Here is a 26797-nt window from a genome sequence, read left to right as displayed (position 1 = left end):
GGAAATCTGCCGTCCTTACCTGGTCTACATGTGACTCCAGACCCATAGCAATGTGGCTGACTCTTAAATGCTCTCTGGGCAAGGGCAATTAGGGATAGGTAATAAATGCTGGCCTAGCCAGCGACACCTGCATCCCACGAATGAATAAAAGGCTCAAATGCAGATACAGGAAGGTGCATAGCAACTTTGCAAACCTCTCCTCAGAAAAAGGTTATCCCTTTCAGGGGATGATTAACAAGAACTATTAAAACTTTAGTGCATAAACTTGACAATGATACTGGAGGCGATTTGTACTTCTTCTAGAACCTTTGTACCAATGTGACTTTTATTCTTCTGTGCCTCTCCCATCCGCACATCTAAGACAACACAGTTAAGGTGTTAGACTAATAGATTCCACTCCCATATGCTAACCCACGACCTTGTGGGTTGCCTTTGAGTGTTTTTGTATATCACAAAGACGTCCTTCTTAGTAAACAGGCCTCATGCGTTCTTTATCTGTGAACGGAGGCCTACAGATTACTTCTCCCCTTTTAAGGAGACCTAATTTGGCCTCCTGCTTCCATTTGGTGTATTAGGAAGAATGAAAAACACTCTTTGCCAAACACATCTCATTTTGGAGAAAATTGTTTGAGTGGGAATTTGCACACAACAGCCGCTAGTAATGAAAATGGCAGCTTATACTGAGCAGCGTGAGCGCGCTTATCTCTCTCCTGTTGGTTTATCCAAATTACTTTGGTGTTTTGGCTCAGATGGTCCAGCTAGTAGCTTTGTTTAGTATCGAAACACAATAACAAAGGTGAACCCGATTTGAAACACTTCACAATTCAAATGACTTCTTTAAGATTTGACAGTGAACAACATTATGTACCTTCCTCTGAAAGGAAGGCCGCTCAAAATCATTAGGATGTTTACCTCAGTCTGTCTCCTGCCACCCTTTCAGTTTATACAAACCCAAGGAGAAATGGTTTCCTCTGTTGTTGTGTGCCTGTGATCGTTCCTACGTACACTTCAGGAGCTGGTGTAACTGGGGCCCAGCTCGGAGGTCGCTTTTTGCTTCCCTTCTCAAATTTGTGAAATTCTGGAGACAGTTCGATGCTGTCCACTTAGAGAAGAAGCCTCCAGAAGATGTATGTCTTCATAGTTTGGGTCTTTGACTGCCGGTGGTTCCTGAGCTGTGGCCAAGTTGGCTACAACGTGAAAGATGTGGAGAGTGGGAAAAAGGGAAAATGAATCTAACTTTGTTAAAAGAACAATGGGGGTAATTATTAACAACAAATAGTGTGCACTCAATGAGCAGCTGACTGAACAATAGGAGCTATGTTCTTTATGTAAAAAAGTGCCCTGTGACACGTTTGCAAAACAAACCCGCCACTACTCGGGAGTGGTGCTTGCATGCACGTAAGGCAAAGCGCGTGTCCAGCTACAGGAATGCGGAGAATTGGCCTCATCTGTTCCGGAAAGCAGGAGAGAGAGAGACACGAGGAGACAAAAGGCAGCTTATTCTGGTTGGCAAAGCTGACTAGGAGTGTCAGGAAGCCATGGGCAGTGGAAAATAAACCTTGGGAGGCAAGAGGGCTCCACAGGACTTCGGAGTTTGGGAGAATGCGAGGCTTCATCGCAAAGTGGTTCTAACAGTGGTATGCGGCATATGTAAACCACTGCGGTGAATGGCAACGTACATTAGAAGTAAAGGACTTCGCATCCCATTCCTGTGAAATGATTTTTATATTCACCAGAATATAGTGTGCAGTAAAATGGCAAAAGATTTACAGTGTGCTTGTTCGTAGTTAGAAAATTCTATATTTGAGGGGGGAAGTGCAGTATGGCTTTTTTTAATCACGCTTTTTTGCATTTCTGGGTTTTTAAGATTTTTTTTCTTTTATTTGCAGAAGGTGCATGCTTTTGTTTCAGAAGTGGGAAGTGGCAGGTGCCATCAGCAAGCCATTGCGGTACCATGACACCTGGAAGAGAGATCCCAGTGCTTCCTCCCTACTTCCCTTCTCCCCCAACCAGCAGGATAAACAGTAGCTCACCACCCATCCCCCACCCCCGTCTACAACTTCCCAGTTAATTTTTCATGGGATTTGAGCTGAAATGAGCCATTGTATCATAGGCAGCCATTTGCCTCGTTGATGATCAGTGTCCACCTGATCTGTTAGAGGCCTATGAAAAAAGAGCAAGTTGATGGTGCAACCTTCCATGTGTGTTAATGCCAAGCAGCTCAGGACTCTTCTTGCTCCGAAGGCTTCTGTGCACGCTACGTATGTCAATGGCTTCATTCGATTACCACGCGCCAGATGTTAAGCTCCTTCTAGTTAATAACTTCTTCAATTAACCTTTAGTGACCTCTTTGCTCATGGCTGAAGGAATCCATGCTACCAAATACTGAAATTATTTTTCTACAAAACCACTGGATTCTCTCCCCTTCACCACACCAACCCCCCCCAACCCCTCAGCAAAAAAAAATCAGGGCAGTCGCTTAGCGTGAATATTTCTTTTTTTGTTTTCCATTTCCATTAATATACTGACTGTTTTTAAAAACAAAAAATAAAAAATCAAGTTGAGAGTTCGCAACACAGGGTGAGTGTACGTTCCTAGCTTCACCTGAGTTTTGTGCATGTCTTGACTCTGTGTCTCTGCTCCACTGTCGGAAGGTGTTGGCACGCGGCAAAGGCATGTGCCAACCATAGTGGAGGAGCTTGGATTGAAGGGTGGCACTGGGATGGGCTGGGTGGTTGCGAGGAAGCAGTAAAACGATAAAGGAAAATTGCTTCCTTGTGTGGTGAATCACAGCAAAGTGTAATAATGGGCTTCTGGAATGCTTCGCATGACCACACCATACCAGTTTGGTTCACTAGCATTATCTCTATCATGCAATGGTGAGCTTGTGAAATGCTCATACTATGTGCGCTTGAGCTGTGAAAAAACATTCAATGATAACAATTATCAGTTGTGACCTTCTAGAGTGGTATGGTGCCTGGAGAGAAATTACAACTATATATGCAGCTGGGGTGAAGTACTGGTGGTTATGGGTCATCGCTAGTGGGAGCAATTTGAAGTGATGAATTAAGAGTCTGACAGTGGTCGATTGCACACCACCAAGGTATATTAGTTCAAATGGGAGTCTTCCTATGGCGAGCTGGTATCGGTCAATCTGTATATAACCATGTGTGATATAAAGAGTCACGCGAGGTAATACAGTCCTCGACCTCATCAGTAAACTAACACCCGGTGCATTTATATAGCACCGTTCACCACTTCAGAAGGTCTCACTGCACCGTACAAACAACAACGTTTGAGGCACAGTCACTGTCGCGCAGTGGGAAATATTGCGGCCAGTTTGCGCACAGCAAGGCCTTGCAAACAGCGCTGAGATGCGTGACCACATAATTTGGTTTTCAATGATGTTAGTTCCCGATGAATATTGGCCAGGACTCCAGGGAACGTTCCATTGTTGTTCTCTGAAATAGTGCCTTGGGAGATTTTCTATCCATCCGAGGGGGCAGATATCTCACCGGAACTGTGCTTCAGTATTTCACTGGAATGTCAGCCTATGTTACGCCCTCAAGTCTCTGAAATGTTGCTACATGTGAGTCAAGACCTGCATAGTATTCTGTGCATTACATAGCAAAATTCCTCTGACCACCCCACAAGACAGGAACAGGAGAACGAGCCCGCTCTGCCAATCAATACGATCATGGCTGATCTTTGGCTTCAACCCCACTTTGCTGCCCGCTCCCCATATCTCGTGATTCACTGCAAGCCCGAGAACCTGTCTATCCCACCCTTAAATATACTCCATAATGGAGCACCCACAATCCTCAGGGGTAGAGGATTCCAAAAAGACCCACAGCCCTTTGATTGAAGAAATTTCTCCTCATCTCAGTCCTACATGACTGACCCCTCATCCTGAGACCATGCCCCCGTGTTTTACATTCCCCAGCCAGGCAGAGCAAGCCTCTCAGTATCTACCCTGTCAAGCCCTTTCAGAATCTTGTATGTTTCAATGAGATCACCTCTCATTCTTCTGAACTCCAGAGAATATAGGGCTGTTAAAATAGCTTATCCTCTGCATTACTATAAGCCATGCCATGGGAGCAATGCTGATACACTGACTTATCACAGCATACTGTCTATTGAACAAGAGTGTAGCTGACACCTTCAATCGATTTTGCATAACTTCCAATCAATGAGAAGTACTTTTGGATAAATAATGACTGATATTTTAATGGCTCAGTCAGATTTGGATGATAGGCCAAAAGGGCAATTAGTCACGCTGCTGGATAAGTCACTTTTGTTTGTTCAGAGGGCAAGTAAATGGATCTTAAAGACGTGATTTGAAGTTTAATGTTGGAGATCTTCGTACCCCTCCAATTCTGACCTATTGTGTATCCCCTGAATTTTACACCTCCTCCATTGGCGGCCATGTCCTCAGCTGCCAAACTCTGGAATTCTCTCCCTGCACCCCTCTCACCTCTTTCAAGATGCTCCTTAAAGCCTAGCTCTTTGACCAAGCTTCTGATCAGCTTTCCAAATAACTGCTTATGTGGTTTGTGTCAAATTCTGTCTTATTAGGTGTGAAGAAGAGAGGTGTATTTCACTGTTAAAGATGTTCGGTAACTGCAAGTTGCTGCTGCTGTTGACTTCCATTAGGTCCAGTGCAATTGTAAACATTTCACGACTTTTGTTAAAATTCCAGGGTAGCGATGTTGCCAAGTTTGCATCCATCGTATGTCTCGGAACCACACGCAGTTGAAAAGGTTTGAGGCCAGTGCGGTGTTTAAGACCTCATGAAGAGGGTCAGTTGGCCTCACTGCTTGTAGGGAAAATCAAGCGGGATACCTACCCTTGACTCTTGATGCCTCCCCCTCCCCATGATTAACTTGCTTGTGGGCACTTGGTAATGGACGGGGTGAGGTAGTGAAGGGCTGCAGGCTCCACGCTCAGGCAAAATTCAGCCCTTACAGCAAATGAGGTAGGAAGAGGGGGGGTGGGGATTAAGTGGATTTAATTCTGCTTACTTATCGGATCCAGTCCCAGTGTTTGTTTTATGGGCCTCTTAAGTGCCGAAACGGGGTGGGGAGAAGGAGGTTTTGCGTGGCTTCCTATAGGCTGTTGTTCAATGGAATGTATGCTCACTTAACTGACAACTGCGGTGTCATCACCTGGGCCTAGCTGTGCAAGTTCATTTCAAAAACTACTTGGAGTCATGTTGTGAAACGTCACCGAGCACAACAATTTCGCATGACATGGCTTGTCATTTTAGCTGCACGCAGGAAGTGTCAAATCAGACTCATCAGTCAGTCCCTCCTCTTCCCCCACCCAGCTTTCCTTCAGACAGTTTAGCCGCTGCAAGTTGTTAGTATTGGTTATTGCACAAAGTGCCTGTCTTGGGTCAGAGCTGGAGATGGTGTATGATTAATTGTACTGGATGGGGAAAAGAACGATAAAAGATCAGAGAATCACCTGATAACTTGACTGCTTCCCCGATCCCTGTAGCTGGCACGTTCTGACGTGTGGAGCTCAACAGAGTGAGGCAGTCGTGCATGTGGTTCCCCCTGCCCGCCCAACCCCACCTCAGTCATGCTCCAACAGGTGTCCTTCAGCCTCCTCCCTCTCGCTCAGTGACACTCCAGTCAGTTCATGAATGCAGGAAACCTCACCTGCCCCTGTTGAGCTGAAGAACTTTATGGTGGTATCCAAATCTTAGCAACATCAAGTGCTCAGCAAGTTCCCAATTCTTATCTGTTTTCCTTGCCCAGCCTAAGCCTCCTGCCAATGCATTGTACAACTTGGAACTACATAAGGCCTTAAGAATTTGTACCCATTAGTACCATGAAGCAATAAAGAATATAAACCTTGGACGAGAAGAAGTTTCCCAATACTACCTGCCCAATTTTATTTAGCAGAAGCAGTGAGTGACAATTAATGTTCATGATGAGCAAATAGGATTTCGACTGGTCAACAATCTTTTTCCTATCGTTGCCTTTCTTACTCAGTAATTGCACTAGGTCCACTGTTAATGGTCTGTCTCAGTAATCTGCTGCATCTGAAGCATTTAGTCTTTGGAGTGTTTGGACAAACAACAGTGGCAATGAATGTTTAATGTATATTCTACTGTTAACTAATGTTGGCACTTCTAATATTCCTTGATGTAATCCTGTTTAATTACAATAGACTTCCGATTATCTGAGACTCTCAGGACCCAGAGTTAATTGGATAACTGAGGGCTTCAAGTACTGGGAGGTGGGGCCTGCATGGGCTACACCAAAGCAATATCCTGTATGTTTACAAAGCACTGGACATTATGCAGCTCCCACATGGTGTTTCGGTCAGGAGGGCCCTTTATATTAGCTCTGTGTACTCCTGCAGAAGAGATTTTAGAGCAAAATGATCTATCTCTGACATTTAGTCAATGTAAGGTGCATTCACAAATGATAGTGTGCCATTGCAACAGACAAGTGATACTCCCAGCACTGAGGGCATTCTGTGCCCTGCCATGAGGGCATTCAATGCCAAGAAGAGGTGAGCTTCACCCCTGCACTGCTATAATGGAGTCCTGGCACCAATAGAGCACTGTCTGCTCATCTCCTGAATCGACATGTGCTGGCTTTTGTGTCTGTTGTCGAGGAGGATGTTCCCTGGGCTCTTTGAGTATGAAAGGGGGATCAGCTGAGTTGCAGTTCAGAAGTGCAAGGTCACTCATTCTCCCATAGCCCAGCGTTTGGAAAGCCACATGTGCCCTGACTTAAGTCTTAGTCTTGCCATCTGCATTGGAGATTAAGCATGGAGGGAGCGGTGTGTGGAATATTATTGAGTTGCCCCACTCAGTGTCTTCCATTTTCTGTTTCTGTCTCTGTACTGCCTCTGACGGAACAGATCATTCTACTTTGCTGTGATGTACCAATGCTGGCAATGTTCCTTCAAGGTATAATCCAGTGGCTGGCCATAAAAGTTGTATAAGCACAGGGGCAGTGGCAAGTGGTTTCTACTGTTGACCTTTCCTAATGTGGGGTTTAGCTCTGAGACATCTCATTAGCCAAAATGCATTTGGAATGGAATCTTATTGTCACAGTTTCAGTGTTACGACGGTGAAAGAGAGGGGGCGGTTGTGGAGGGGGTGGGGGGAGCGTTGCAGGTTGTGGGTGATAGTGGCCAAGCATGCTTCAGATGGCTCAGTGCTTCTGACTGAGGGAAGTTTACACTCATCAAGTCTCTAACTGTTGTGTAGCAACTCCTTATCGCAAAGTGAGCATGTGAGGCCAAGGGCAGCCTGTGATGGCTCCCTGTTCAAATAGTGGAGACTAGCCGGCTATGTTGCCTGGGCTTAGGCAAGAGTAGTCAATTGGAGAGAAGTAGTGAGCTGTTGGCGCTTGTGGAATAATCTTGCAAGCTAAAGCCAAAATTCAAGAGGTTGAGGGGGTGGGAGTGAAAAAGAGACTGTTTGGAAGGAAAAGCTTGTTGCTAACTGCAGCTAACGCAAACTCCATTCTCTTCCCAACACCAGCCCCAACCCCCTCCTTTTTCCTGATAGGTGAGAGCACCATCTTATGTAAAGCACAAATGTTTTCACTGTGCCCCATCCTTTCATTCATCCTACTCAGGCATACCACGCAGAGCAATTAGAATTCGAAATACATGCAAAACAGCAGTTAAATGGCTGTAAAGGAGTGCAGCTGCCCATTAACTGGGGAGTGTAACACAAGGGCTCTTACTTGGCAGGGAATGTGGGGCAGTTTGGGTTAAGTAGCAAAGTGCAGCATTGAAGTGAGATGGATTGTGCAAGTGTTTGGAGGCTGTTCATTGTCATTCTGTATGAGGCTTCCAAATAATCAATGTGCAGTATCACCTCTAAATCCTGTCCCTAATTGATTTATTACAACTTAGCCGTTACTTCAGTACATTGCTCTTTCTCGAAAGCTGGGATAAATCATTCTTTTACATGTGGAAAGTCTAACATGGATTCTTGAGCAGGCTGACGTTTAAATAAAGGACAGCAAGTCAGTGCTATAATTTCTATAGAGGGAGTGACACGACTAAGTTGGGGTAATATTAAAGGGTTGCTTTTCTTCAGAATTTATGCAGTGGATAATCGACTAGAAAGGAGGTAGATTTCAGCTGTCTCTTTAAATGTGTTCTCTCCCCCCCCACCCACTCCCAGTCTTTGAGTTTGCACTGTCTTCTCAATTCCTTCCTCTGACTTATTCTGTACTGTGCTTCCTGTTTACCGTCTATTCTGTCTGAGATGTGATGGCCCCTTTGGTTGAAAAGCCCGTGCTGTCACTGACGGGCCTTACCCCAGCACGAGTCACCACCCTTGGATGAAAAGAGCAGCCATGTCCAATGGACTCGCCATCCTCCCCTGGCACAACCCTGGGGAGATTCTGAAATGATTTGTTTCAGCAAAACACCTCGGCTAAATCGAGCAAGGCCAGCACACTCCTGGCCAGTGCGACTGCAGTTCCGACCGTGGACTGGAAAGGGGGAGGCGAAATTATGGGTCATGTCAGAACCATCCTGGCCAAGTGAGAACAATGGACTTAGTTTGACGCTGAGTAACTTACGGTTAGATTTAGAGCAAAGGATGGGTCTGAAATGTTGGTATTGCTAGCGACTTGACAGCAGCGACCTGGCCAGTACTCATTGTAAATATTTTATTTGTGGGTCTATTGCAGCCACCTTTTGGAAAAAAGGTGGCCTGTGCGTTGGACAGCAGTTGTCAATTCCTGAGTACTCAGTAATCAGACATCTTTGTGAACCCTGTAACATTGTATTAAAAACAAAAGATGATCGCCCTGGTAACAATGGGGGCACATTTATATGTGTACAGTAAGAGTGGCTTTTGACATGAGCTCCTGAGCAAGTCATCAATCTTAATCCCCAGCAGTACCACTGTCAAACGAGGCATTTCGTTTGTGGCTGCCTTCTAGTGGCCATTTTAAGTTATTTGTCCCATTGTTACTGCATGTCCGTGTGTGTGCCCGTGCCCGTGTGCCCCTGTCTCTGTGTCCGTGTGCCCCTGTCTCTGTGTCCGTGTGCCCCTGTCTCTGTGTCCGTGTGCCCCTGACTCTGTGCCCGTGTGCCTGTGCCCGTGTCCCTGTCTCCGTGTGCCCGTGTCCCTGTCTCTGTGTATGTGTGTCAGCCTTTACGGTGAGATTCAAAGAGATTGCCAGCATGCCACTCTGCCCCAGGCACTGGTGCTGCTCATCCTCTCTACACAATCCTCAATTCCGATTGCAGATGGTGCTTGGAAAAGGCATAAATAACACATTTGACCTGGCCTCACCCTTACTGCCCAACTTTCAATGGGCTATTGATGCTGTCTATTTATTTTAACAACTCTTTTTAATGTTTATTTGACTTTTTTTTATTATTTGAACGCATGTCATTTTGTTGTTTTCCCAAACTGCATAGAAGTTTGCCTTTACAAACGATATACTTGTGGGTAGTTGACAGGGCCAGCTTTGATTCAGTGTTGGATTTTTGCACCAGAGCTTGCATTTCTCTCAGTTGTGGTTCTTTCCTCAATGCGGGTTGTCATTGCCTGAGCAGCACCACCCCCCCCCGGGTCTCACGGGGAGCCTTGAGGCAAGTCCTCCTTAATGGGTTACTCAGCAGGAGAAGCTCTGCTTTGAGATGAGGCCTGGTCCCTACAATCAGAAATGTCTCGCTGTGCTTGATGGCTTTACTAGCCGACCTCTGACCTCTGAAAGCAGTAAGCGGATTGTAATGAGTGGTGGCTTCTTGAGGGTTTCTCCTCTGCCCGAAGGAATCGGGGAAGAGGGGGAGAGAGGGAGAGAGAGAGGGGTGGCAAGCAAGACCTAGAGTAAGGGAGTACTAGCAGGTGACCATGTAGGGAAACACTTGCCTGGCTGCCAGGAAATTCTGCACTCCCTGTTGAAAGGGGAAGCCAAGCTGATAAAGGAGTGGGCTCCCAACATGCCAAGGCAACCGTGGAAATGGAATTGTTTGTTAACCCCCCAACGCTGGACTGGGTTTGTTGCTGGTTTTCCTGTATTACATTCTCACTTTCGTTTCACTGAAGCCTCTTTAATGCAGTGGGTGGTCCATGGATGCTTGTCCCGCGTTTTGTCAGTGGCACTATGTGTGCTCTAATCGCTGGAGAAGTGCTTGACTTGATGCACAATGAGTATATTTAATATTTCACCCCCTTCCCCCCTCCAACCACAAACCCACCCCTCGAGATGAAACATACTCCTGCTGATATAAGCACTCACCTGGAAATAAACACCTGAACCCTGTGTCCATGTGCAGTCAAGGAGCTACGGTCAGTGACTACCGGGGCATTGTTATGTGAAATCAGTGCCTGAACTACATTGCAACCCACCCCCTGCCAGGTTCAGTTGTGTAAGGGAGCAACCATAGCCTGGATGGTTAGTATAGCAATCACTTGTTCAGGCAGCTCTTTCTTTGACTTCAACCATGCCATCATTTTGAAGAGTGCCTGATGGCTTAGTGAGTAAATGTACCAGGTGGTGAGAGACCAGCAAGTTCAGCTTTGATCTACCAGCATGGAGTTGAGACCCCACAGTTGGCCTCAGCACACCCCCCCACAAGCTTGGGAGGGTGAATATTAATTAAGTTTCTTGTTGCAAAAGTAACCCCTCGTGCAAAATGTGTACCCAGATGTCGGGGCAGGGGAGGATTCTGTTTGATTGTGATGCCTACTAGAGTCAAATACTTCCCCCCTCCCAGCATTGTCTGGGCTCCCATATGACAAGTTAAGAAGGGGTTCTCACTGTCTGGTGGTTGCTGCTGTAAAGGCACAAGTGCGAGAATGTCAGGCAAAGGCCAGATTGCATTCAGCCGTGATGTGCTCGTATTATTCTCGTACACGGAGAGAGTACTTGGATGAGGTCGTGGCAACTCTATAACTGCACTCCAATAAGAGTCAGCATCTTTGAGTGAAGCATTAAGTTACAGTGCAAGGCAAAGGAGGCGGTGGAGCTGGTTTTAATGAAGCACGCGATACGTGACTACCGAACTTTACTGATGCTGCAAAATATTCTCGAATGAGCACATCGTAAACCGTTCGGAAAGTACCCTTGCCGACTCTGATGGGTCAACTCCTCGACATTACTTCTCGTTTTAAGGCTTTAAGGAAAGAAATGAGGAGGAAATGGCCTGTGTGTTTTCAGTACCAAAATGAACTGGATGATTCCATGCTTCAAGTTCTGATGAGGATCCTGAGTGAAACCTGTTTGGACTGTCTCAGTCCAGTTTCCAGTGCCTGAGAGTCGACAGCACAGAAAAGGCAGCCCGTAATTTCACAGTGACTGGCCAATTTCCGAGAGTATAGGGATAGATGGTGTGGGAAATGGGACTGTCACCCCTTCTTCAGAAGGTTAAAGAACTCATTATTAGCGCAGTGAACAGAGAGCTTTAAGTTTTGTCTATAACAAATAATAAACCTGGCCAGGGAGTGCTTAGTGTTGTCAGAGTAGAAAGAGTGTATATGGTACGTCTCCAAGTACTGACATCGTTCACCTTCTTGAAAATGAGTTTTGCTTCCTTAGAAATCTGCTGAAGGACTCGATATACAAAAGCTGTGATAAACCTGCAGGCTTCAGAATGTGCACGTCGGTATTTTAAATCTATTTACTTGTTACTATTAACTATTTGAATTAGCAAGCCACAAGGTCACTTGATGCGGGATCTTTGTTTCCAAACAATAAACCGATTAGGGCTGTTTGATTTGTTTCTCGTGTGTGTTAATAAATGAACTGACTTAGGGGCCTCCGAGGGGATGGACAGCACCTCCCTGTCCCATCAGGGCTTTGCTGTCTTTCCTTTCTGATGAATTTACAGTGGGGGGGCCTCCTGTGAGTTTGGATTTCGCGTGTCTGTGTGGTGGTGGGGTGTGTGTGTGTGTGTGTGTGGTGGTGGTGGGGTGTGTGTGTGTGTGTGTGTGGTGGTGGGGTGTGTGTGTGTGTGTGTGGTGGTGGGGTGTGGGGGGTGTGTGTGTGGTGGTGGGGTGTGGGGGTGTGTGTGTGTGGTGTGGGGTGGGGGTGTGTGTGTGTGTGTGGTGGTGGGGTGGGGGGGTGTGTGGGATGGTGGGGTGGGGGGGTGTGTGGGATGGTGGGGTGGGGGGGTGTGTGGGATGGTGGGGTGGGGGTGTGTGTGGGGTGGGGGGGTGTGTGTGGTGGTGGGGGGGGTGTGTGTGGGGTGGGGTGTGTGTGTGGTGGTGGGGGGGTGTGTGTGTGGTGGGGTGGGGTGGGGGGGTGTGTGTGGTGGTGGGGTGGGGTGGGGGGGTGTGTGTGTGGTGGGGTGGGGTGGGGGGTGTGTGTGTGGTGGGGTGGGGTGGGGGGGTGTGTGTGGTGGTGGGGTGGGGTGGGGGGGTGTGTGTGTGGTGGGGTGGGGTGGGGGGTGTGTGTGGGGTGGGGTGGGGGGTGTGTGTGTGGTGGGGTGGGGGGTGTGTGTGTGGTGGGGTGGGGGGGTGTGTGTGTGGTGGGGTGGGGTGGGGGGGGGTGTGTGTGGGGTGGGGTGGGGGGGGTGTGTGTGGGGTGGGGTGGGGGGGTGTGTGTGGGGTGGGGTGGGTGTGTGTGTGGTGGGGTGGGGGGGGTGTATATGGTGTGGTGGTGGTGTGTGTGTGGGTGGTGGGGTGTGTGTGTGTGGTGGGGTGGGGGGGTGTGTATGTGGGGGGGGGGGGGGTGGAGTTTCCGTGTGGGGGGTGTGTGTGTGTTGTAGGTGGAAGGTCTAATCTCAATTCCTCCTTACTGTTTGCTTCCTCACCCAATGGCACCCCCAAAAAGAGGGATTTTGGTCAGTACCTCACCCTGGGTGTGTCAACTTCGACCTTGGGCGTCAGCAGGTTTTCCGCTTGATGGTGCCCCCTAGCTACTACCAGGTCAGCTCAGAGACCACACTTCAGGCCTGAGGCCTTCTCATCTCTCGAGCCCAATGCATTTACACACACAGCCACAGGAGAAGAATCTACAATCCATTTTTAAGTGGTTCTGACCTCCCTGAAAGCTTTTAACTGAATAGTGTGATCTGCAGATGTTGTTAAGTAGCTCCGTGGTCGTGACATATACACTGAGCAAGACTCCTTGGTTCTGATATCAATTGAGCACGGGTGTTAATGGCACAGTACATATTAGAGTAACAGCGTCACAATGATATCAATCTGCCTGCAGCCGTCTAATCACGTAACGGCAGGGCTTTGATTGTGCACCGTCTCTTTGGGTTAGCATCGATTACCCGTGATTAAGGCAAGGTGCTTAAACAGGAGCTCGCGAGGTATCTTGACACAAGCCTGGGGCAGCAGCAGATTGGCTCTGTAAGCAAATTTCAATCTGATTGGAAATGTGGCTCCAACCAGCCAGCTGCATCTTAATGTAGGGGGCTCTCTGAAGGCTGCGCTCTCAATTAGCGACTGAGTGTTATCAGAGAAATGTCAGTCTAAGGTGGAGGTCACACTGGATCAAGAAAGTGGCTGATCACATTAAGGCAGGGCTCTGCGACTTGCAGGAGGCTGCTGGTTAAGAGCTGACAATTAAGACTGGTTACAGCTGTGAAACATTATCCAGCACCTTTTAGAGAGGCCTTTGTAGTGTAAGTTTCATAATTCACTCTTACAAAGAGCTCTGTCAGCTGCAATGGAGCAGCACAGCAGCCAGCCTGGCTGAGAGGGGCTGAGCTCCTGTTGGTGATAACTTCCTTTAAGGAATCCAACGACTTGTCTTAAAATGCACTGGTGAGGGGAGCAGGATGGGGGCGGGGGGGTGCGGGCGGTGAGAGGAGAAGGAGGATGGGGATGCGCTTCATTTCTCTGCTATAGTCGGGCGTATTCACAAGCTGAGCCCGTAAGACGCTGGCTTAAAATGGTGAGGCCAACAGCATGGAAACCATGTTGGGAAAAGCTATCTTAGTAAGAATATTTTGGGGCTGGCCTGGGGTGGGATGACGTGTAAACACACAGGGCCAGGCAGCATAGAAGGAGACCATTCAGCCCATCATGTCCATGCCATCTGTTTGAAAGAACTATCCAATTAATCTCACTCATTTGCCCTTCCCCGAAGCCCTGCAGACATGTCCTTTCCAACTATAAATCCTTTTATACACACACACCCTCATTCTTCCTAATTTATTTACTCAAGTTAACTGTCCACATGAACATGTGATTCCCCCCCCCCCAACCGTTATTGAAGTCATCATCCTGAGGTTGTGTTTTTCCAGTAGAGCATAAAGATCCAGATTGGGCTTCATTGCATAGTGATGTAAAGTTTGGTACAGGTTTGAACCTCCATGCTTTGCCACACTTAGCCAAATCTTGGCTCATTTCTCTTTCTGTGTGAGTTTATGTGATTGAAAAGCCAGTTTGAACACAATCCTGGTTCAAATCAACTTCTCTTCAATTTTTTGTATGTTTCAATTGCATTTACCCCAGGACAGTTTTTTTGAGCTGGTGTGTCCAGCATGGAGCCATAATGCTCTGGAAAGCAGACCACACCAAGAGGGTAGGACCCCCCGCCCACTCCATCCCCCGCCACCACCGAGTCTGCAGCCATTAAAAGCAATGCCTTGCCAAATAGGAGCGATGGGAATTGGTACGCTGACTTCTGTACCTTATTATCGCCCAGTGAGAGAGGAGAGTCTAACTCTCAAAAACTAACCCGTGGGCCTTAGCACAAGTCCCACACACGTTGAAACTGTTGTGTCGGCAAACCTGGCAGCCATTTTTGCACAGCAAGATCCCCCACAGACCAGTGAGATGAATGACCAGTGGATCTGTTTTGGATCATGTTGGTCAAGGGATATCTGTTAGCCTGGGATTAGGAGAGCTCGCTGTGCTCTACCACATTCGTGCTGTTTCTCTTTAATATCCACTTGAACATGCAGGTGTGAGCTTGATTTAACTCCTTATCCTAAACACACTGCCTCTGATAATGTCGCCCTGAAGTGTGAGCCAAGACTTTGTGCTCAGTGCTGGACTTGAGCTTGGATCCACTTTCATTCAACTGAGTGGCCAGCTGACAACTTTATTGCGACAATTTTTACTGTGAAGTGTGCGTGTGAAGGGCCAAAGGTGATGGCGCCAGGGCTCTGCGGGGGATGAAGAGCAGGGATGAGCCAAGGAAGAATTCATCTTGACCCTTTCCCCCCACTCCACTACTGTACCCTTCTTTCAGTAAGCAAGTTGGGTTTCTGTTGGGTTGGGAGACTCTTTGAGGAAATATGCCCTCCCTCTCCACATAGTGAGTGCAGAGGTACTCTAACTGATATCTCCTTCAAGGCATGTGGGCGCTGAGGCCACTTGGAGGACCTTAACCACCATTTCAACTGAGGCCGGAACTATTTTCTTCTTGAGGCATATGTTATGGTGAAAGATCCCAGATGTCCAGGTGAGATAGGCTCACAAGCACACCGTGTGATTCTGCCTTTCTGTTAATTTAAGGGGACATTGGATCAGTACATGAGGGAGAAAGGCTTGGCTCGGAGGACCATGCTGCTCAGGCGACGTAAAGAGCAAGGGTGGGAGGGGAGGCTTGTGTGGAGCACAAACACTAGCCGTGGATCAGATGGGCCGAATGGCTTGTTTCTGTGCTGTCCCTTCGATGTATGTTTGGCTGCCCAGGATCTGCTTGGACGGTCAGGAGGGAGGGAATTCCAGAGACAGGGCCTAGGCAGCTAAAGGCATGGCTATCGATGTCAGGAATTTTGGTGGAGGCAGGTTCAATTGAAGCATTCAAAAGGGAATTAGACTGTTAGCTGAAAAGGAAGAACGTGCAGGGTTATAGGGAGAAGCTGGGGGAATGGCTCTATGTGAATTTGGAGAGCCGGTGCCAACACAATGGGCCAAATGGCCGCCTCCTGCACTGTAACAGTCCTGTGATTCTCTGCGATTGCCTAGTATCGTCGTGTAGTCTGCAGCATCGACTACAGGCAAACCTCACCAGTACAGATAGACAGCTGGCGTAAAATGCACATTTACAGATGCCGGCTGGTGTCTGACTCGACTGTGATGCTTCTCATGGTGGAATAGTGTGCCAGCGCTCATCACCTGGGTTCACAAATGAAAGAATGACAAGTCGGGCGAGGCACAGAGGGCGTCTGTGTCTTTGGGCAGGTGGCAAGGAGGCGAAAGACGGCGGGGATGAGGGGAGGGGAGGGGAGAAATTGAAAAGAAACAGCACCCGGGACAGGGAACTGGCTGATTCTATCATGAAAACAAAATCCCAAAAAAGCTGATGCTCTTGCAGAGGGTTACAGAGGTTCCGACAGGGGCTGAGGGAAGTCCTGAAGCATCGAGTTAAATAAAACTGGCCGGCTGTACAAATGACAATACTGTGTTTTTTTTTGAGGAGGGTGGGTGGGGGAGGAGGGCAATTATTGTGTTGTCAAAACAACAAAAAAAACTCCTTCCGTGACATCCCGGGGCATAGCATTTCTTTTTGTTTTGTTTTGTTTTTGCCCCACCCCTCCCCCCCCTCCCCCACCGCCGAACCGTTTCATTTTAATTTTGTTTCTGCCCTCTCTGAGTTGGGTGATGATTGACTGGACAAAGTTAATGTAACAGGTTCAGCTCCAGCTGAGCAGACAAGGCACTGGTATAATAGAGCATTGAATGCGCCTCAGGGCAAACAGTGCATTCACTGTTAATAATGCTTGGCCTGTTTGAACACACGAGTACTTTCTGCAGCTATTGCGATTACCAAGTCCATGTTGCTAAGGAAGGCCAAACACACTATTGTTTAGAAAAAACCTTTTACCGTCTAATTGACTCTGTTGTGTGAAAGATTGCATCCTCCTCAGACATTGGGGTACGTGGAATCGTTCAATATTCGCCAAGCTGGCGGGGTGGTAGGATTCCTTGGGACCCTCCATTAAACCTTTAGACCTTTCATACTGCATTAGAATGGTTGATGGATTTTGAAAGGAATGCATTATGGGAGAAGACAATGGGATAAACTGTCCAACAGGCCCCATCGCCCAAATCCCAAAGTAAAGACGCATCTTTTAGCGGCAGAGTTGTTGATTGTGCTATAACTGATTCATGGCGAGAGTTTGTTTGTGTTATTTTCTTTGGAGATGTGCAGTGGCATTGAGTCAGGTCACACACTTAAAGCAACCATGTGTTCATCGCATCGATATAGATGAGGAAGGCCATTCAGCCCATCTAACCTCATTCTTCCAGAAAGAACCTATGGGCCCCCATCATAGGATCCATCTGTTCATTAAATGATGCTGGTGTTTTTTGTTTCCCCTGCAGTGCCCCACCCAGATATTCATTCAAGTTTGATCAGTGTTTCTGTACTCTTATCATAGCCTTGTCCATAGTATTACCTTGTTTAATATGGCATTGTCTATATTGCTTGTGTTATGTCTCCTATGAAGATTCTCATTAGATGGTGTCATTGCTAAGCCGCTGAAATATAAACCACAGTGCAGGAAAGTTATGGATTTAATCCCCACTGTGGTCAGTCCTTGCCAGTTGGCGCTATCTAGCATGGCAGTACCTCCCAGGAGTTTCTAAAGTCAGGGTATCTCATGTCTTTGACTGGAGGCTGGATATTTCCCTCTGGGGACAGGAAACAGGGGTTGGGGCTTTTTCTAGGTGTCAAAACTGCCCGGAGTGGGTTGGCGGGGTGGGTTGAGGGGAGACAGTCACTAAGTGGGCACCTGTTTAATTGGCCTGAAGACCAGTTCTCTGACTAATTGAGCATGGTGGACGTGCCCTCAAAGCTGAAGGGCCAATCAGAGGCCTTCTGGCTTGAGAGGGGCAGCCGTTTGTCATGCCATGTAAGTAAGAGAGAGGCCGTTTAAAATGGGGGCACCCTCTTGCCCACTTCTTAAAGACTTTGATTGAAAAATAGATTCGGCAGCCAGGCCCCCGCTTGTGTGGGTTACGGTGATGGTCGGGTGGGCAGGGGGTGGTAACCCCTCCACAGGACAACCTGTGGCTGCTCTTGCAGCCAAGCAGACAGGGAAAATTCCAGCCAGCCTCCATTAATTGGCCTCAGTTAGGCTCTTACTGAGCCCGAACAGCTACACACAGCGTATGAGGCGGCAGGGTGGGGTGAAGTAACCCTGCCAACCCCCGACTCTATCTCCGTAGAAATGGCCTGGAGGCAAGATGCTGGCCAACTCCGCTCCCAACCCCCGAGGAAATTAAAAATCCAGCCCTAGATATCTGGTTTGCACACTCCTTTACAACCCAAGGTTACGTCTTACCTGATCCAGAACCTCCAATAGGCCTGGTCAATTTCCGATTGGGCTGGCACCTCATGAACCCAGGTGATGGCATGGCCTAGGTGGTACTTCACTCCTCATCATGCCTGCCTAAGATTTGTATCATCTGCAAACTCCAAAATTGTGCTCCCTGTACCTTTAGAAACATAGAACATAGAAACATTGGTGTTGAGTAAAAATCTAGATCCATATTAAAGAGAAGATCTAAAAGAGACCCAGTCCCAGATCATAAGGGTGTATCCTGTATTGCGACGGCACATGGGCAGAGCATGTTGGTTATATTTACAAACAGTTCCTTGCATTGTTTTGCAAAGTTTCAAATTCCTACTTTCATTTTAGTTTTGAAAATGACTGTGCACTGGGCGTTCTTCACTGTCTGTGTGTTTGTGTGTGTGTGTGTGTGTGTGGTGGGAGCAAAGTGAGTCGGATGCTATGTGAAGATGCGATGCGTGTCTTCCTGTTGTGTCACTGAGCAGTGGTAGTTATTGAGAAGTCAGCATTGGTCGCCAACTCTGGCTGGATCTATTCCTGGAGTTTTCATCACATGACCTCCTCCCTCCAATAGCCCTGTTCCTTGATTGGTTGTCCAACAGGCCCCTCTTCATGGTGCAGTGCCTAATTGGAAAGTGAACAGGCTCTTCCTTAACCCGAGCGGATAGCTCTTCACTGACTTCCAACTTTCTTCCAACAAGAAAACAAAATTGCTGGAGGAATGATGATGAGTTGTAACGCCGTGTTGGGTTTTCTGGTGGCAGTATCCTGGAGATTAAGCTTCCACTTCCTGGACACTCCAGGCCATTTCTGGAGGGCTGGCAACCCAGAACCAGTTGGTCCCAGCTCCACCTTTTACCCCCTCTCGGCCACCCACCTGGAGAAATAGCCTGAGGAAACCCTGAGAAGATGTAACTATGATTTGCAAGGGTGTTACCAGAACGGAGAAGGTACATCTATTGGGGAAAGTCTGAACAGGCTGGGAGCACTTTACTCTGAAAAAGATAGAGCTGAGGGATAAGCTGATAAGATTCTGAAGGGAGTGTACAGGGTAGAAGGTATTTATATTGTGGGGGAGGCCAAAACGAGGGCCTATATATCTCAAGAGGTAAATCACAAAGAAGTCCACTAGGGAATTCAGGAGAAATGTCTTTACTCGGGAGAGCTGCCTGAATATGGACCTCAATTCCACGTGAGAGTTGAGGAGGGAACTGGCATATTTGCATCTCGTGGAAGGAGAGAGAGAAATGAATAAGAATGTGTTTAGTGGAGTTAGACGAAGTAAGGTGGGAGGAGGCTTGTGTGGAGCATAAATGCCAGCGTGGACCAGTGGAGCCGGGAGGCCTGCTTCTGTACTGTTTATTCTATGTGCCCTGTAAGGGGAGGGCCAGAGGGAAAGAAAATTCGAATGCACTGAGATTTCAGATTGCCCTCACTTATCAAAATGTGACCTGAAGATGGGGAGAAGGTTTCGGGGAGTCAGGGGCTCTGGCGCAAACTTGTCCAACCGTTCCCTCAGGCGTTGTCCAACAGTGGACACAAAGCCAGGTAAACAGTACTTTTTTTGTGCTTGCTTCCTTCTGTTCTTCCCACGGAGCAGACTGTCCCAAGCTGAGGTCACGCACACAAGCTAACATTGCTGGAGCCAGGTAAAAGGTCCATCCCTGCAAGGGAGGATGGAAGGAAAAGAGACTGGGTGGGCGGGTGGCGCAAAGTTCAAAACTCTTGGTCTTTTTGGTCAACAGTTGATGTGAAAAAGAAAAGAGGAAAAAAAATTGAAGTGACAGTCGTGAATTGACTAGTGAATAACAAAGAAATGGAGAAAAAAATAAGACTTTTAAAAAAAAAAATCAGGACATTATGGAAAAAAAATTGCTGCAAACTCAATAGTTTTATTGTAATCGACCTTAGAATTCAATTGGCTGTAGAGAGATCAGCTGAATGTCATATGCTATCATGTGTGCAGCATACATAGTGGCCCATCACTGTTAATATGCTGAGCACTGGCCCCAAGGGGATGGAAGGTTGTCTGAGATGAAGGAGGCAGCTAAATAATACTGTTTATTTGTTCAACATTCTTCCAATTGTAATGAAAATTGTCAAGAGAGATTATTATGAAGTGCAGGACACAAATGTGTAGCTCCGATTAAATAGGAGACCTGCCAGCCTGGCGCTCTAGGGTATAATTATCCAGGAGGGGTTCTGCATGGATCCAGCAAAAAAAAAATCATCCAAACTGTTAGTTTGTAATTACAGTGCATGGCGATCGCAGAATGTGGTTTGAAGTCAGAAGACTGCTGGGGACAGGGTTTTTGTAATTAGGAAACGGCAGGAAACCGTAGATCTGTGATTAGTAATGGCTTTTGTGGCATTAATGGAGATGGGGAGGGGGGATGAAATAAAGTAAGGCCTGCGACTAAACAGCACGGAGTGCAGAGAATCACACGTGAAAGAGGAAGTGACAAGGAGGGTTTTGTATTTCAGCTGGCTCTGCATGACTGATCGGAGTGCTCTGGTCCTAATGGACCTCGAGGGTGTGCTTCAGTACCACCCCCCTCCCCCCCACCCACCACCCCCAGATGCAGAGCACCAACCATCCTCCTCATCCAATGAAGTATATATGCAATCATATCTCATCAATCATACACCGAGCAAAGTAATGTATTCCCAAGTGCTGATGCTGTGAATTGGAATTACAGACAAGGAGCTATTCAGTTGTTTGGAGGATATTGTGCTGCCCGTTAAAGGAGTGAGTAATGTCCCCACCCACCCCCCCGCCCAAAGAACAATAGCTTTTTGGTAAAGTGCTGCCATTCTTTTTGTCTGTCGGAATCAAAGCCCCCATAATAATACCTCGGCTATTTTTTTGGATGACAGGAGAACAACTTAAGAGGCTGATAATGTAGTCCACTGTAAGCACATTTTAAGATTCTAGTAATGCTATGAAGGCCAGAGTTGCTATCAGAATGTTTACAACTGGTTATGTGCAACATTTCCACTCTGAGCCTTAAGGGAGCAATGTTTGCAACTGCAACCTTCGTATCAGGCTATAATTTATTTTTATTTTGTTTATTAATGAATCACTAAATAAACTGCACGAGGAAAGCAGCTTCCTGGCGATTCTCCCTCCCATTGTTTTCACCCTCTTGTCCCTCATGGTGATGATTCACGCCGAGGTACAGTTCAGCAAGTGACGGTGGTTCCCCTCGAGCTTATCCACGTGATTATTTCTCATATGTGAAGACCAAGCCTGTCCCTCACTGATACCCACATCTACTCTCTTACTTTAGTCCTGGGCACAGGCACAGGCATGAGGAGCATGACTATGGGCGGATATTTCTTTCTTTCTCTCGCAAAGTTGCTGAGGACAGTTTGAGCGTTTGCCCTCTCCTCCTTCCTCACCCCCACACCCCCCACTATCACTACCAGCCCCAATCAGAGGACCGAGCAGACCCTAAAACCATGCTCCTGCCTTCCTGTGTGGCTCAGTATTGCAACATGCGGAGCTTCTATCCACCGATGCCGGGGGAGTGCCAGGAATTTTGTGTAGGGCCGTTTCAGCTCCTCTTTGTGATGACACCAGTAGATGTTAGTGAAACCCATTTGTACCGACTAATTGTGCAGCAGACGTTAAAACACCCAAAAATCATTTTGTTGGACTGCCATACAATGGGAGCATGTAGGATTCCTAAAGCTTAATCTCCCATGCAATACTGTTGCAAAACTATCTTTAATCGCTGCTGTTTCATTTGCCCACTCTATCTCCTGCATGCATACAGTTGGGCCCTCCAGCCCTCTCAATGCTGCACTCCCTCAATTTTCCCTCAATTTTTTATATCTCCTCTTCCCTCTTGACTATTGCTGCTTGTCGGCCTCTTACCCCCTCCGCCCCCCTCCAAATCTTCCATTACATCTTTTCTTTGCTGTCTCCCTGACTTGAATTTTCTTTCCTCTCCTATCCCACTGCTGCTTAATGCACAACCACACTCTTTCCTTCTTTCTCTCTTGATCTCCAGAACGTTCGAAGATGAAGAGGTGACCCAATAGGAGTTTTCAAGCTGATGAAAGGCTTCGATAGGGTAGATAGAGAAAAATCTATTCCCACTGGAAAGTCGGTCAATAGCCAGACTAGTGCTATGATCCCCATAGAGACTGATAAGAGACATAAATGACCCATGCAAAGAATCGCACAAAAGATTTCACGTTTTAACACTCTTACTGTAACAAACCAGTTGAAATCAAGATTGACTAAACATTACATAGTAGACAACTAATGCACTAAACAACAAAAAAGGTATGCTTTCTCCCCCATGTCTGAACTTTTTAGCACTACAGAAAATCCCATGCTGCGTTTATAACACACAGTCCATAGACATGTAGTCTTGAGTTTAAAGTCCAAATCCTTCCAGTGCTAACAGGATTTCTTCTCTATGCTTCACCAAGATGAATCTTCCTTTTAAACAAAGTCTCCCTCCAATCAATCCTTTGAGCTTAATTGAAAGAACTTTACGTCTGGTGATTCCCTGGTCTTTCACTCTTCACAATCCTCGTTTCCTTGAACAGGGGTTCCATCCTCATCAAATCTTTGCTTGGTGATTGCCCCAAACGCAGTCCTTTTCTTCTGCCTGGCATTGCAGCACCTATTGTGGGTCATCTTCCCCAGCGCTCTGGTCTGATTGCCCCAGAGAACCTGAGAGCCTGGGTCCTTTTTTGCTTCCTTTTTTGCCCAGGTGTTAAATCTCACACCTGACTTTCAGTAGATTTTTACCTGGGCCTCTGCCCCCATGACGACTAGGTCATGTGGGGCTGTCGCCAAGTGGAGTTCAGTACACCTTCACACTAACCCCCATTCCAGGGCAATCCATTTTACTTTAAGTTAAAGGAGACAGTTTGAAACATAACCATCTTATAACATCCAGCAATCATAGATGAAAAATCATTGGCAAATGATTTAGAGGAACAATATTTCACAGGGATTTCTCTACCTGCAAAGTGGAAGCTGATTCCATTAATTATTTTAAAAAGAAGTTGGACAGGTACTTGAGGACGAGGAACCCGACATTTTTGTATGCTGTTGTTCTGTGATACCTTGGGAATTCTACATCATTACAGTGTGACGTGGCTTTGAGTGACCTTTGGATGAATAACTGGACCCCACTCACTGCCATTACTTTGCAGTGTGGTGAACCAGCTTACAGACTGCTCATGGTAACCTGGCTGGCAGCTCAGTGTTACAATCCAGGGCCAGCATTCCAATTCGTTTTCAATAGGTCATTCAGTTGTGTTTTACATACAATGACCTGGCACCAAAATTAAACTCTTACTTTTAAAAAAAAAAAGCCAAGAAGTCCTGTCAGCATGTGACTTAAGAACTTTGCTTTGTGGTGGTGTGGGTTGAAAGAAAACTCCAGACATGCTCTATTGACATTCCAACAGAGCTATGCCAGCCTAAGTGCCTTTGTGCTTGCTTTTCAGCTTTTGCATGTCACTGTCCGTAATGTATTGGCTGCAAAGTGGGCGAAGGGCACTGGCTCCCTTGGACCTCTTCTCCCAGAGACAGCCATTTCTCAACTAGTGACAACACTTCCCTGTCACGGGTTCATGAGAAAACGTAATTAGTGTCATGTTTGATGTGAGTGTTTCTTTAGTGAGAGGACGCTGAGGGTCAGATGTTGGAATTGATGTGCTTGTAAACCTGCTCAATAGGCTGGCTGCTCCGGCTTGACAAAATGCCAGCGTTATCTATCTTAAGTGCAGTCCAGGAATTATAGACTGAGAGTCCAGAGCAGCTGCTTATCTGGGAATGGCTCTGTGTGTTTGCACGTGTATGGATACGTGCACATGTATATTTGTATCTGTGTGTATGTGTGTCCATTCTTGAATGTGGATGGGTGTACGTGTGTGCTTGCATGCATGTATGATGACTGTGCAAATCTGTATTTATGTATGTGCAGTCTGTGTCTGCCTGTTTACCACTTTACTAGGTAAAAGGCTAAGCCTTCAAATAATGTGACGCTTCCAAAGGTATCTCAGAAATTACAGCCTTGGTTTAAAAAAAAATATGAAGCAGTGTAATGCTATAAATACAGCGCAATACTGCGTATTAAGCAGGTTCTGTCTTGCGTTTCACTTAGCCTAATCATGCCTTGTAGGATGAGGGATTTAGCACTTTTTTCCATCTAAATCTTTGTTCTCTCCTTTTTTTTTTCTTTTTTTCCCTCACCCCCAAACCCCTCTAGGCATGAGCCATGAGCCAAAGTCACCTTCACTAGGAATGATCTCGACAGCGACACGGACGACAGCTACCGTAAGCCCCCTCAACCCATCCTCCCTCAATGGCTCCATAGTGCCCAATGGCAGCCCGGCAACTAACAGCACTTTGTCGGTACCGTCGGCACACTCTGCCAGCTTTGCAGCCGCACTCCGCAAACTCGCCAAACAAGCGGAAGAGCCCAGAGGTGAGTGAGAGAGAGAGAAAACAAACAAAACCATTCCATTGTACATTAGAGACAAATGCTTTGTCACTGCGATGTACCGTAAGACACAAGGCTGCTTATCAGCACTGGTTTTTTTTTGACTGCAAGATTTCGCAAGGGATCACCAACATCCCCTGACACAGATGGCCTGGTTTGATCATTTCAGCCACGTGTTACACAGACGGTCCCTGTTAAGTGTTCATCGTGAGTTCCTCAGGAATTGTTTTCTGCTGCACAAGTGCTTTCACTAATTAGGCAAGTGGAAGGATGGAAAGGAAGTAAATTCAGCTTGGAAGAGAGTCATACTGTTCAGGAGAATACCAGGGTAAATGCCTGATCTGTGCTGAGTGGTTGATCTCTGTAGACAGAAGGTTGCCACTCTTGCCCTCAATTCGTGGTCTCCTGCTAGAAAATGGGGAATGGGAAAATGGTGAGGATGGGATGAAACTCAACTGCTGGGAAATAGGAGGCTGCTGAGCTTTTCCGGACCGTATTCACATTGTTGCACACTGCTTTGCTGTTATCAGACTGGAGGCTGGCAGATCGCAGAGATTAGCAATGCCACATAGATGGGGAAACTATATTGGTGGCATTGATGCAATAGTTGGAGGTGACCTTGGTTCAGGAGATCAGAATGTAGAATCGGTTTGGGTGGAGATGAGGAATAGTCGGGGAAATAAAACACTAGTGGGAGTGGTCTACAGGCCCCCATTGTGAAATGTGACAGGATTAATTAACACAGAGATAAAAACAAAAAACTGCGGATGCTGGAAATCCAAAACAAAAACAGAATTACCTGGAAAAACTCAGCAGGTCTGGCAGCATCGGCGGAGAAGAAAAGAGTTGATGAGGACTCGAAACGTCAACTCTTTTCTTCTCCACCGATGCTGTCAGACCTGCTGAGTTTTTCCAGGTAATTCTGTTTTTGTTTAGGATTAATTAACAACCTGAGTAAAGGCACCCCTAGGTAGCAGCGACCACAATATGATTGAATTTTACATCCAGCTTGAAAGGGAGAAGAGTGGGTCTAAGTCTAGTATTTTAAACATAAGTAAAGGCAACAATGTGGGAATGAAAGCTGAGCCAGCTGAAGTGAACTGGCCTACTAAGCTAGGGGATAAATCAACAGAGGAGCAGTAGCAGGCATTTAAGGGGATGTTTCAGAATAAGTATATTCCGACAGTAAAAAAAAATCTAAGGGGAGGACCCACCATCCATGGTTAAAGAAGTTGAGGAAAGCATCAAACTTAAGGAAGAAGCATATAACTGTGAAAAGCTGAGTGGCGGGTCAGATGATTGGTCACAATATAAAGAACAGCAGGGAATGACTAAAAACTAAAAGGTTAATCAGGAGATAGAAAATAGATTGCGAGGAAGCTAGCTAGAAATGTAAAAACAGATAGCAAGAGTTTCTAGAAGTATTTAAAAAGGAAAAGAGTAAGTAAAGTGAGTGTTGGGCCTCTAGGGAGTGAGAGTGGGCAGTTAATAGCAGATAAAAAGGAAATGGAAGATGAAATGAACAAATATTTTTCTTCTGTCTCCACTATAGAGGATACAAAAAACATTCCATTAAAGCTGTCAGTCAGGAGGTGGAAGAGAGAGAGAGGAATTTGGTGAAATTACAATCACTAGGGAAGCGATACTGAGCAAACTGATGGGGCTGTGTGCTGGGTCCTGATGGACTTCATACTAGGGTCTTAAAAGAGGTGGCTAATGAGGTGGTATTAATTTTCCAAAATTCACTGGATTCTGGAATGGTTCTATCAGACTGGAAAGTAGCAAATATAACCCCTCTATTCAAGAAGAGATGGAGGCAGAAAACAGGAAACTATAGGCTAACGCTTGACGCCTGTCATGAGGAAGGTTTTAGAATTGATCATTAAGGAGGTGTTGAATTTAGAAAAACTCAAGGTAATCGGGAAGAAATCAGCATGGTTTTGTGAAAGGGAAATCATGTTTAACCAATTTATTAGAGTTCTTTGAGGGAGTAACATGCGCTGTGGATAAAGGGGACCTTGTAGACTTACTGTATTTGGATTCCAGATGGCATTTGATCAGGTGCCACATCAAAGGTTATTGTGGAAAATAAAGGCTATTGGCATGGGGTTAACATATTA

At 46.6% G+C, this 26797-nt stretch overlaps 1 protein-coding gene across 7 annotated transcripts in view; it reads left to right on the top strand.

The window, feature by feature from the left end:
* gse1b (Gse1 coiled-coil protein b) overlaps positions 1-26797 on the top strand; it is a 599837-nt gene that overhangs the window by 492595 nt on the left and 80445 nt on the right. For 5 of the 7 annotated variants that reach the window (XM_078544608.1, XM_078544607.1, XM_078544606.1 and 2 more), the window contains one exon: positions 24444-24662. The exons of the other annotated variants lie outside the window; for them this stretch is intronic. In XM_078544608.1, the coding sequence (XP_078400734.1) occupies positions 24444-24662 (219 nt within the window). The remainder of the gene's footprint in view (positions 1-24443; positions 24663-26797) is intronic. 7 annotated transcript variants of the gene reach the window in all.

The sequence above is a fragment of the Cetorhinus maximus genome, chromosome 6 (assembly GCF_964194155.1).
Source record: "Cetorhinus maximus chromosome 6, sCetMax3.hap1.1, whole genome shotgun sequence".
Classification (NCBI taxonomy): Eukaryota; Metazoa; Chordata; class Chondrichthyes; order Lamniformes; family Cetorhinidae; genus Cetorhinus; species Cetorhinus maximus.
This window is presented reverse-complemented; position numbering and strand designations above follow the sequence as displayed.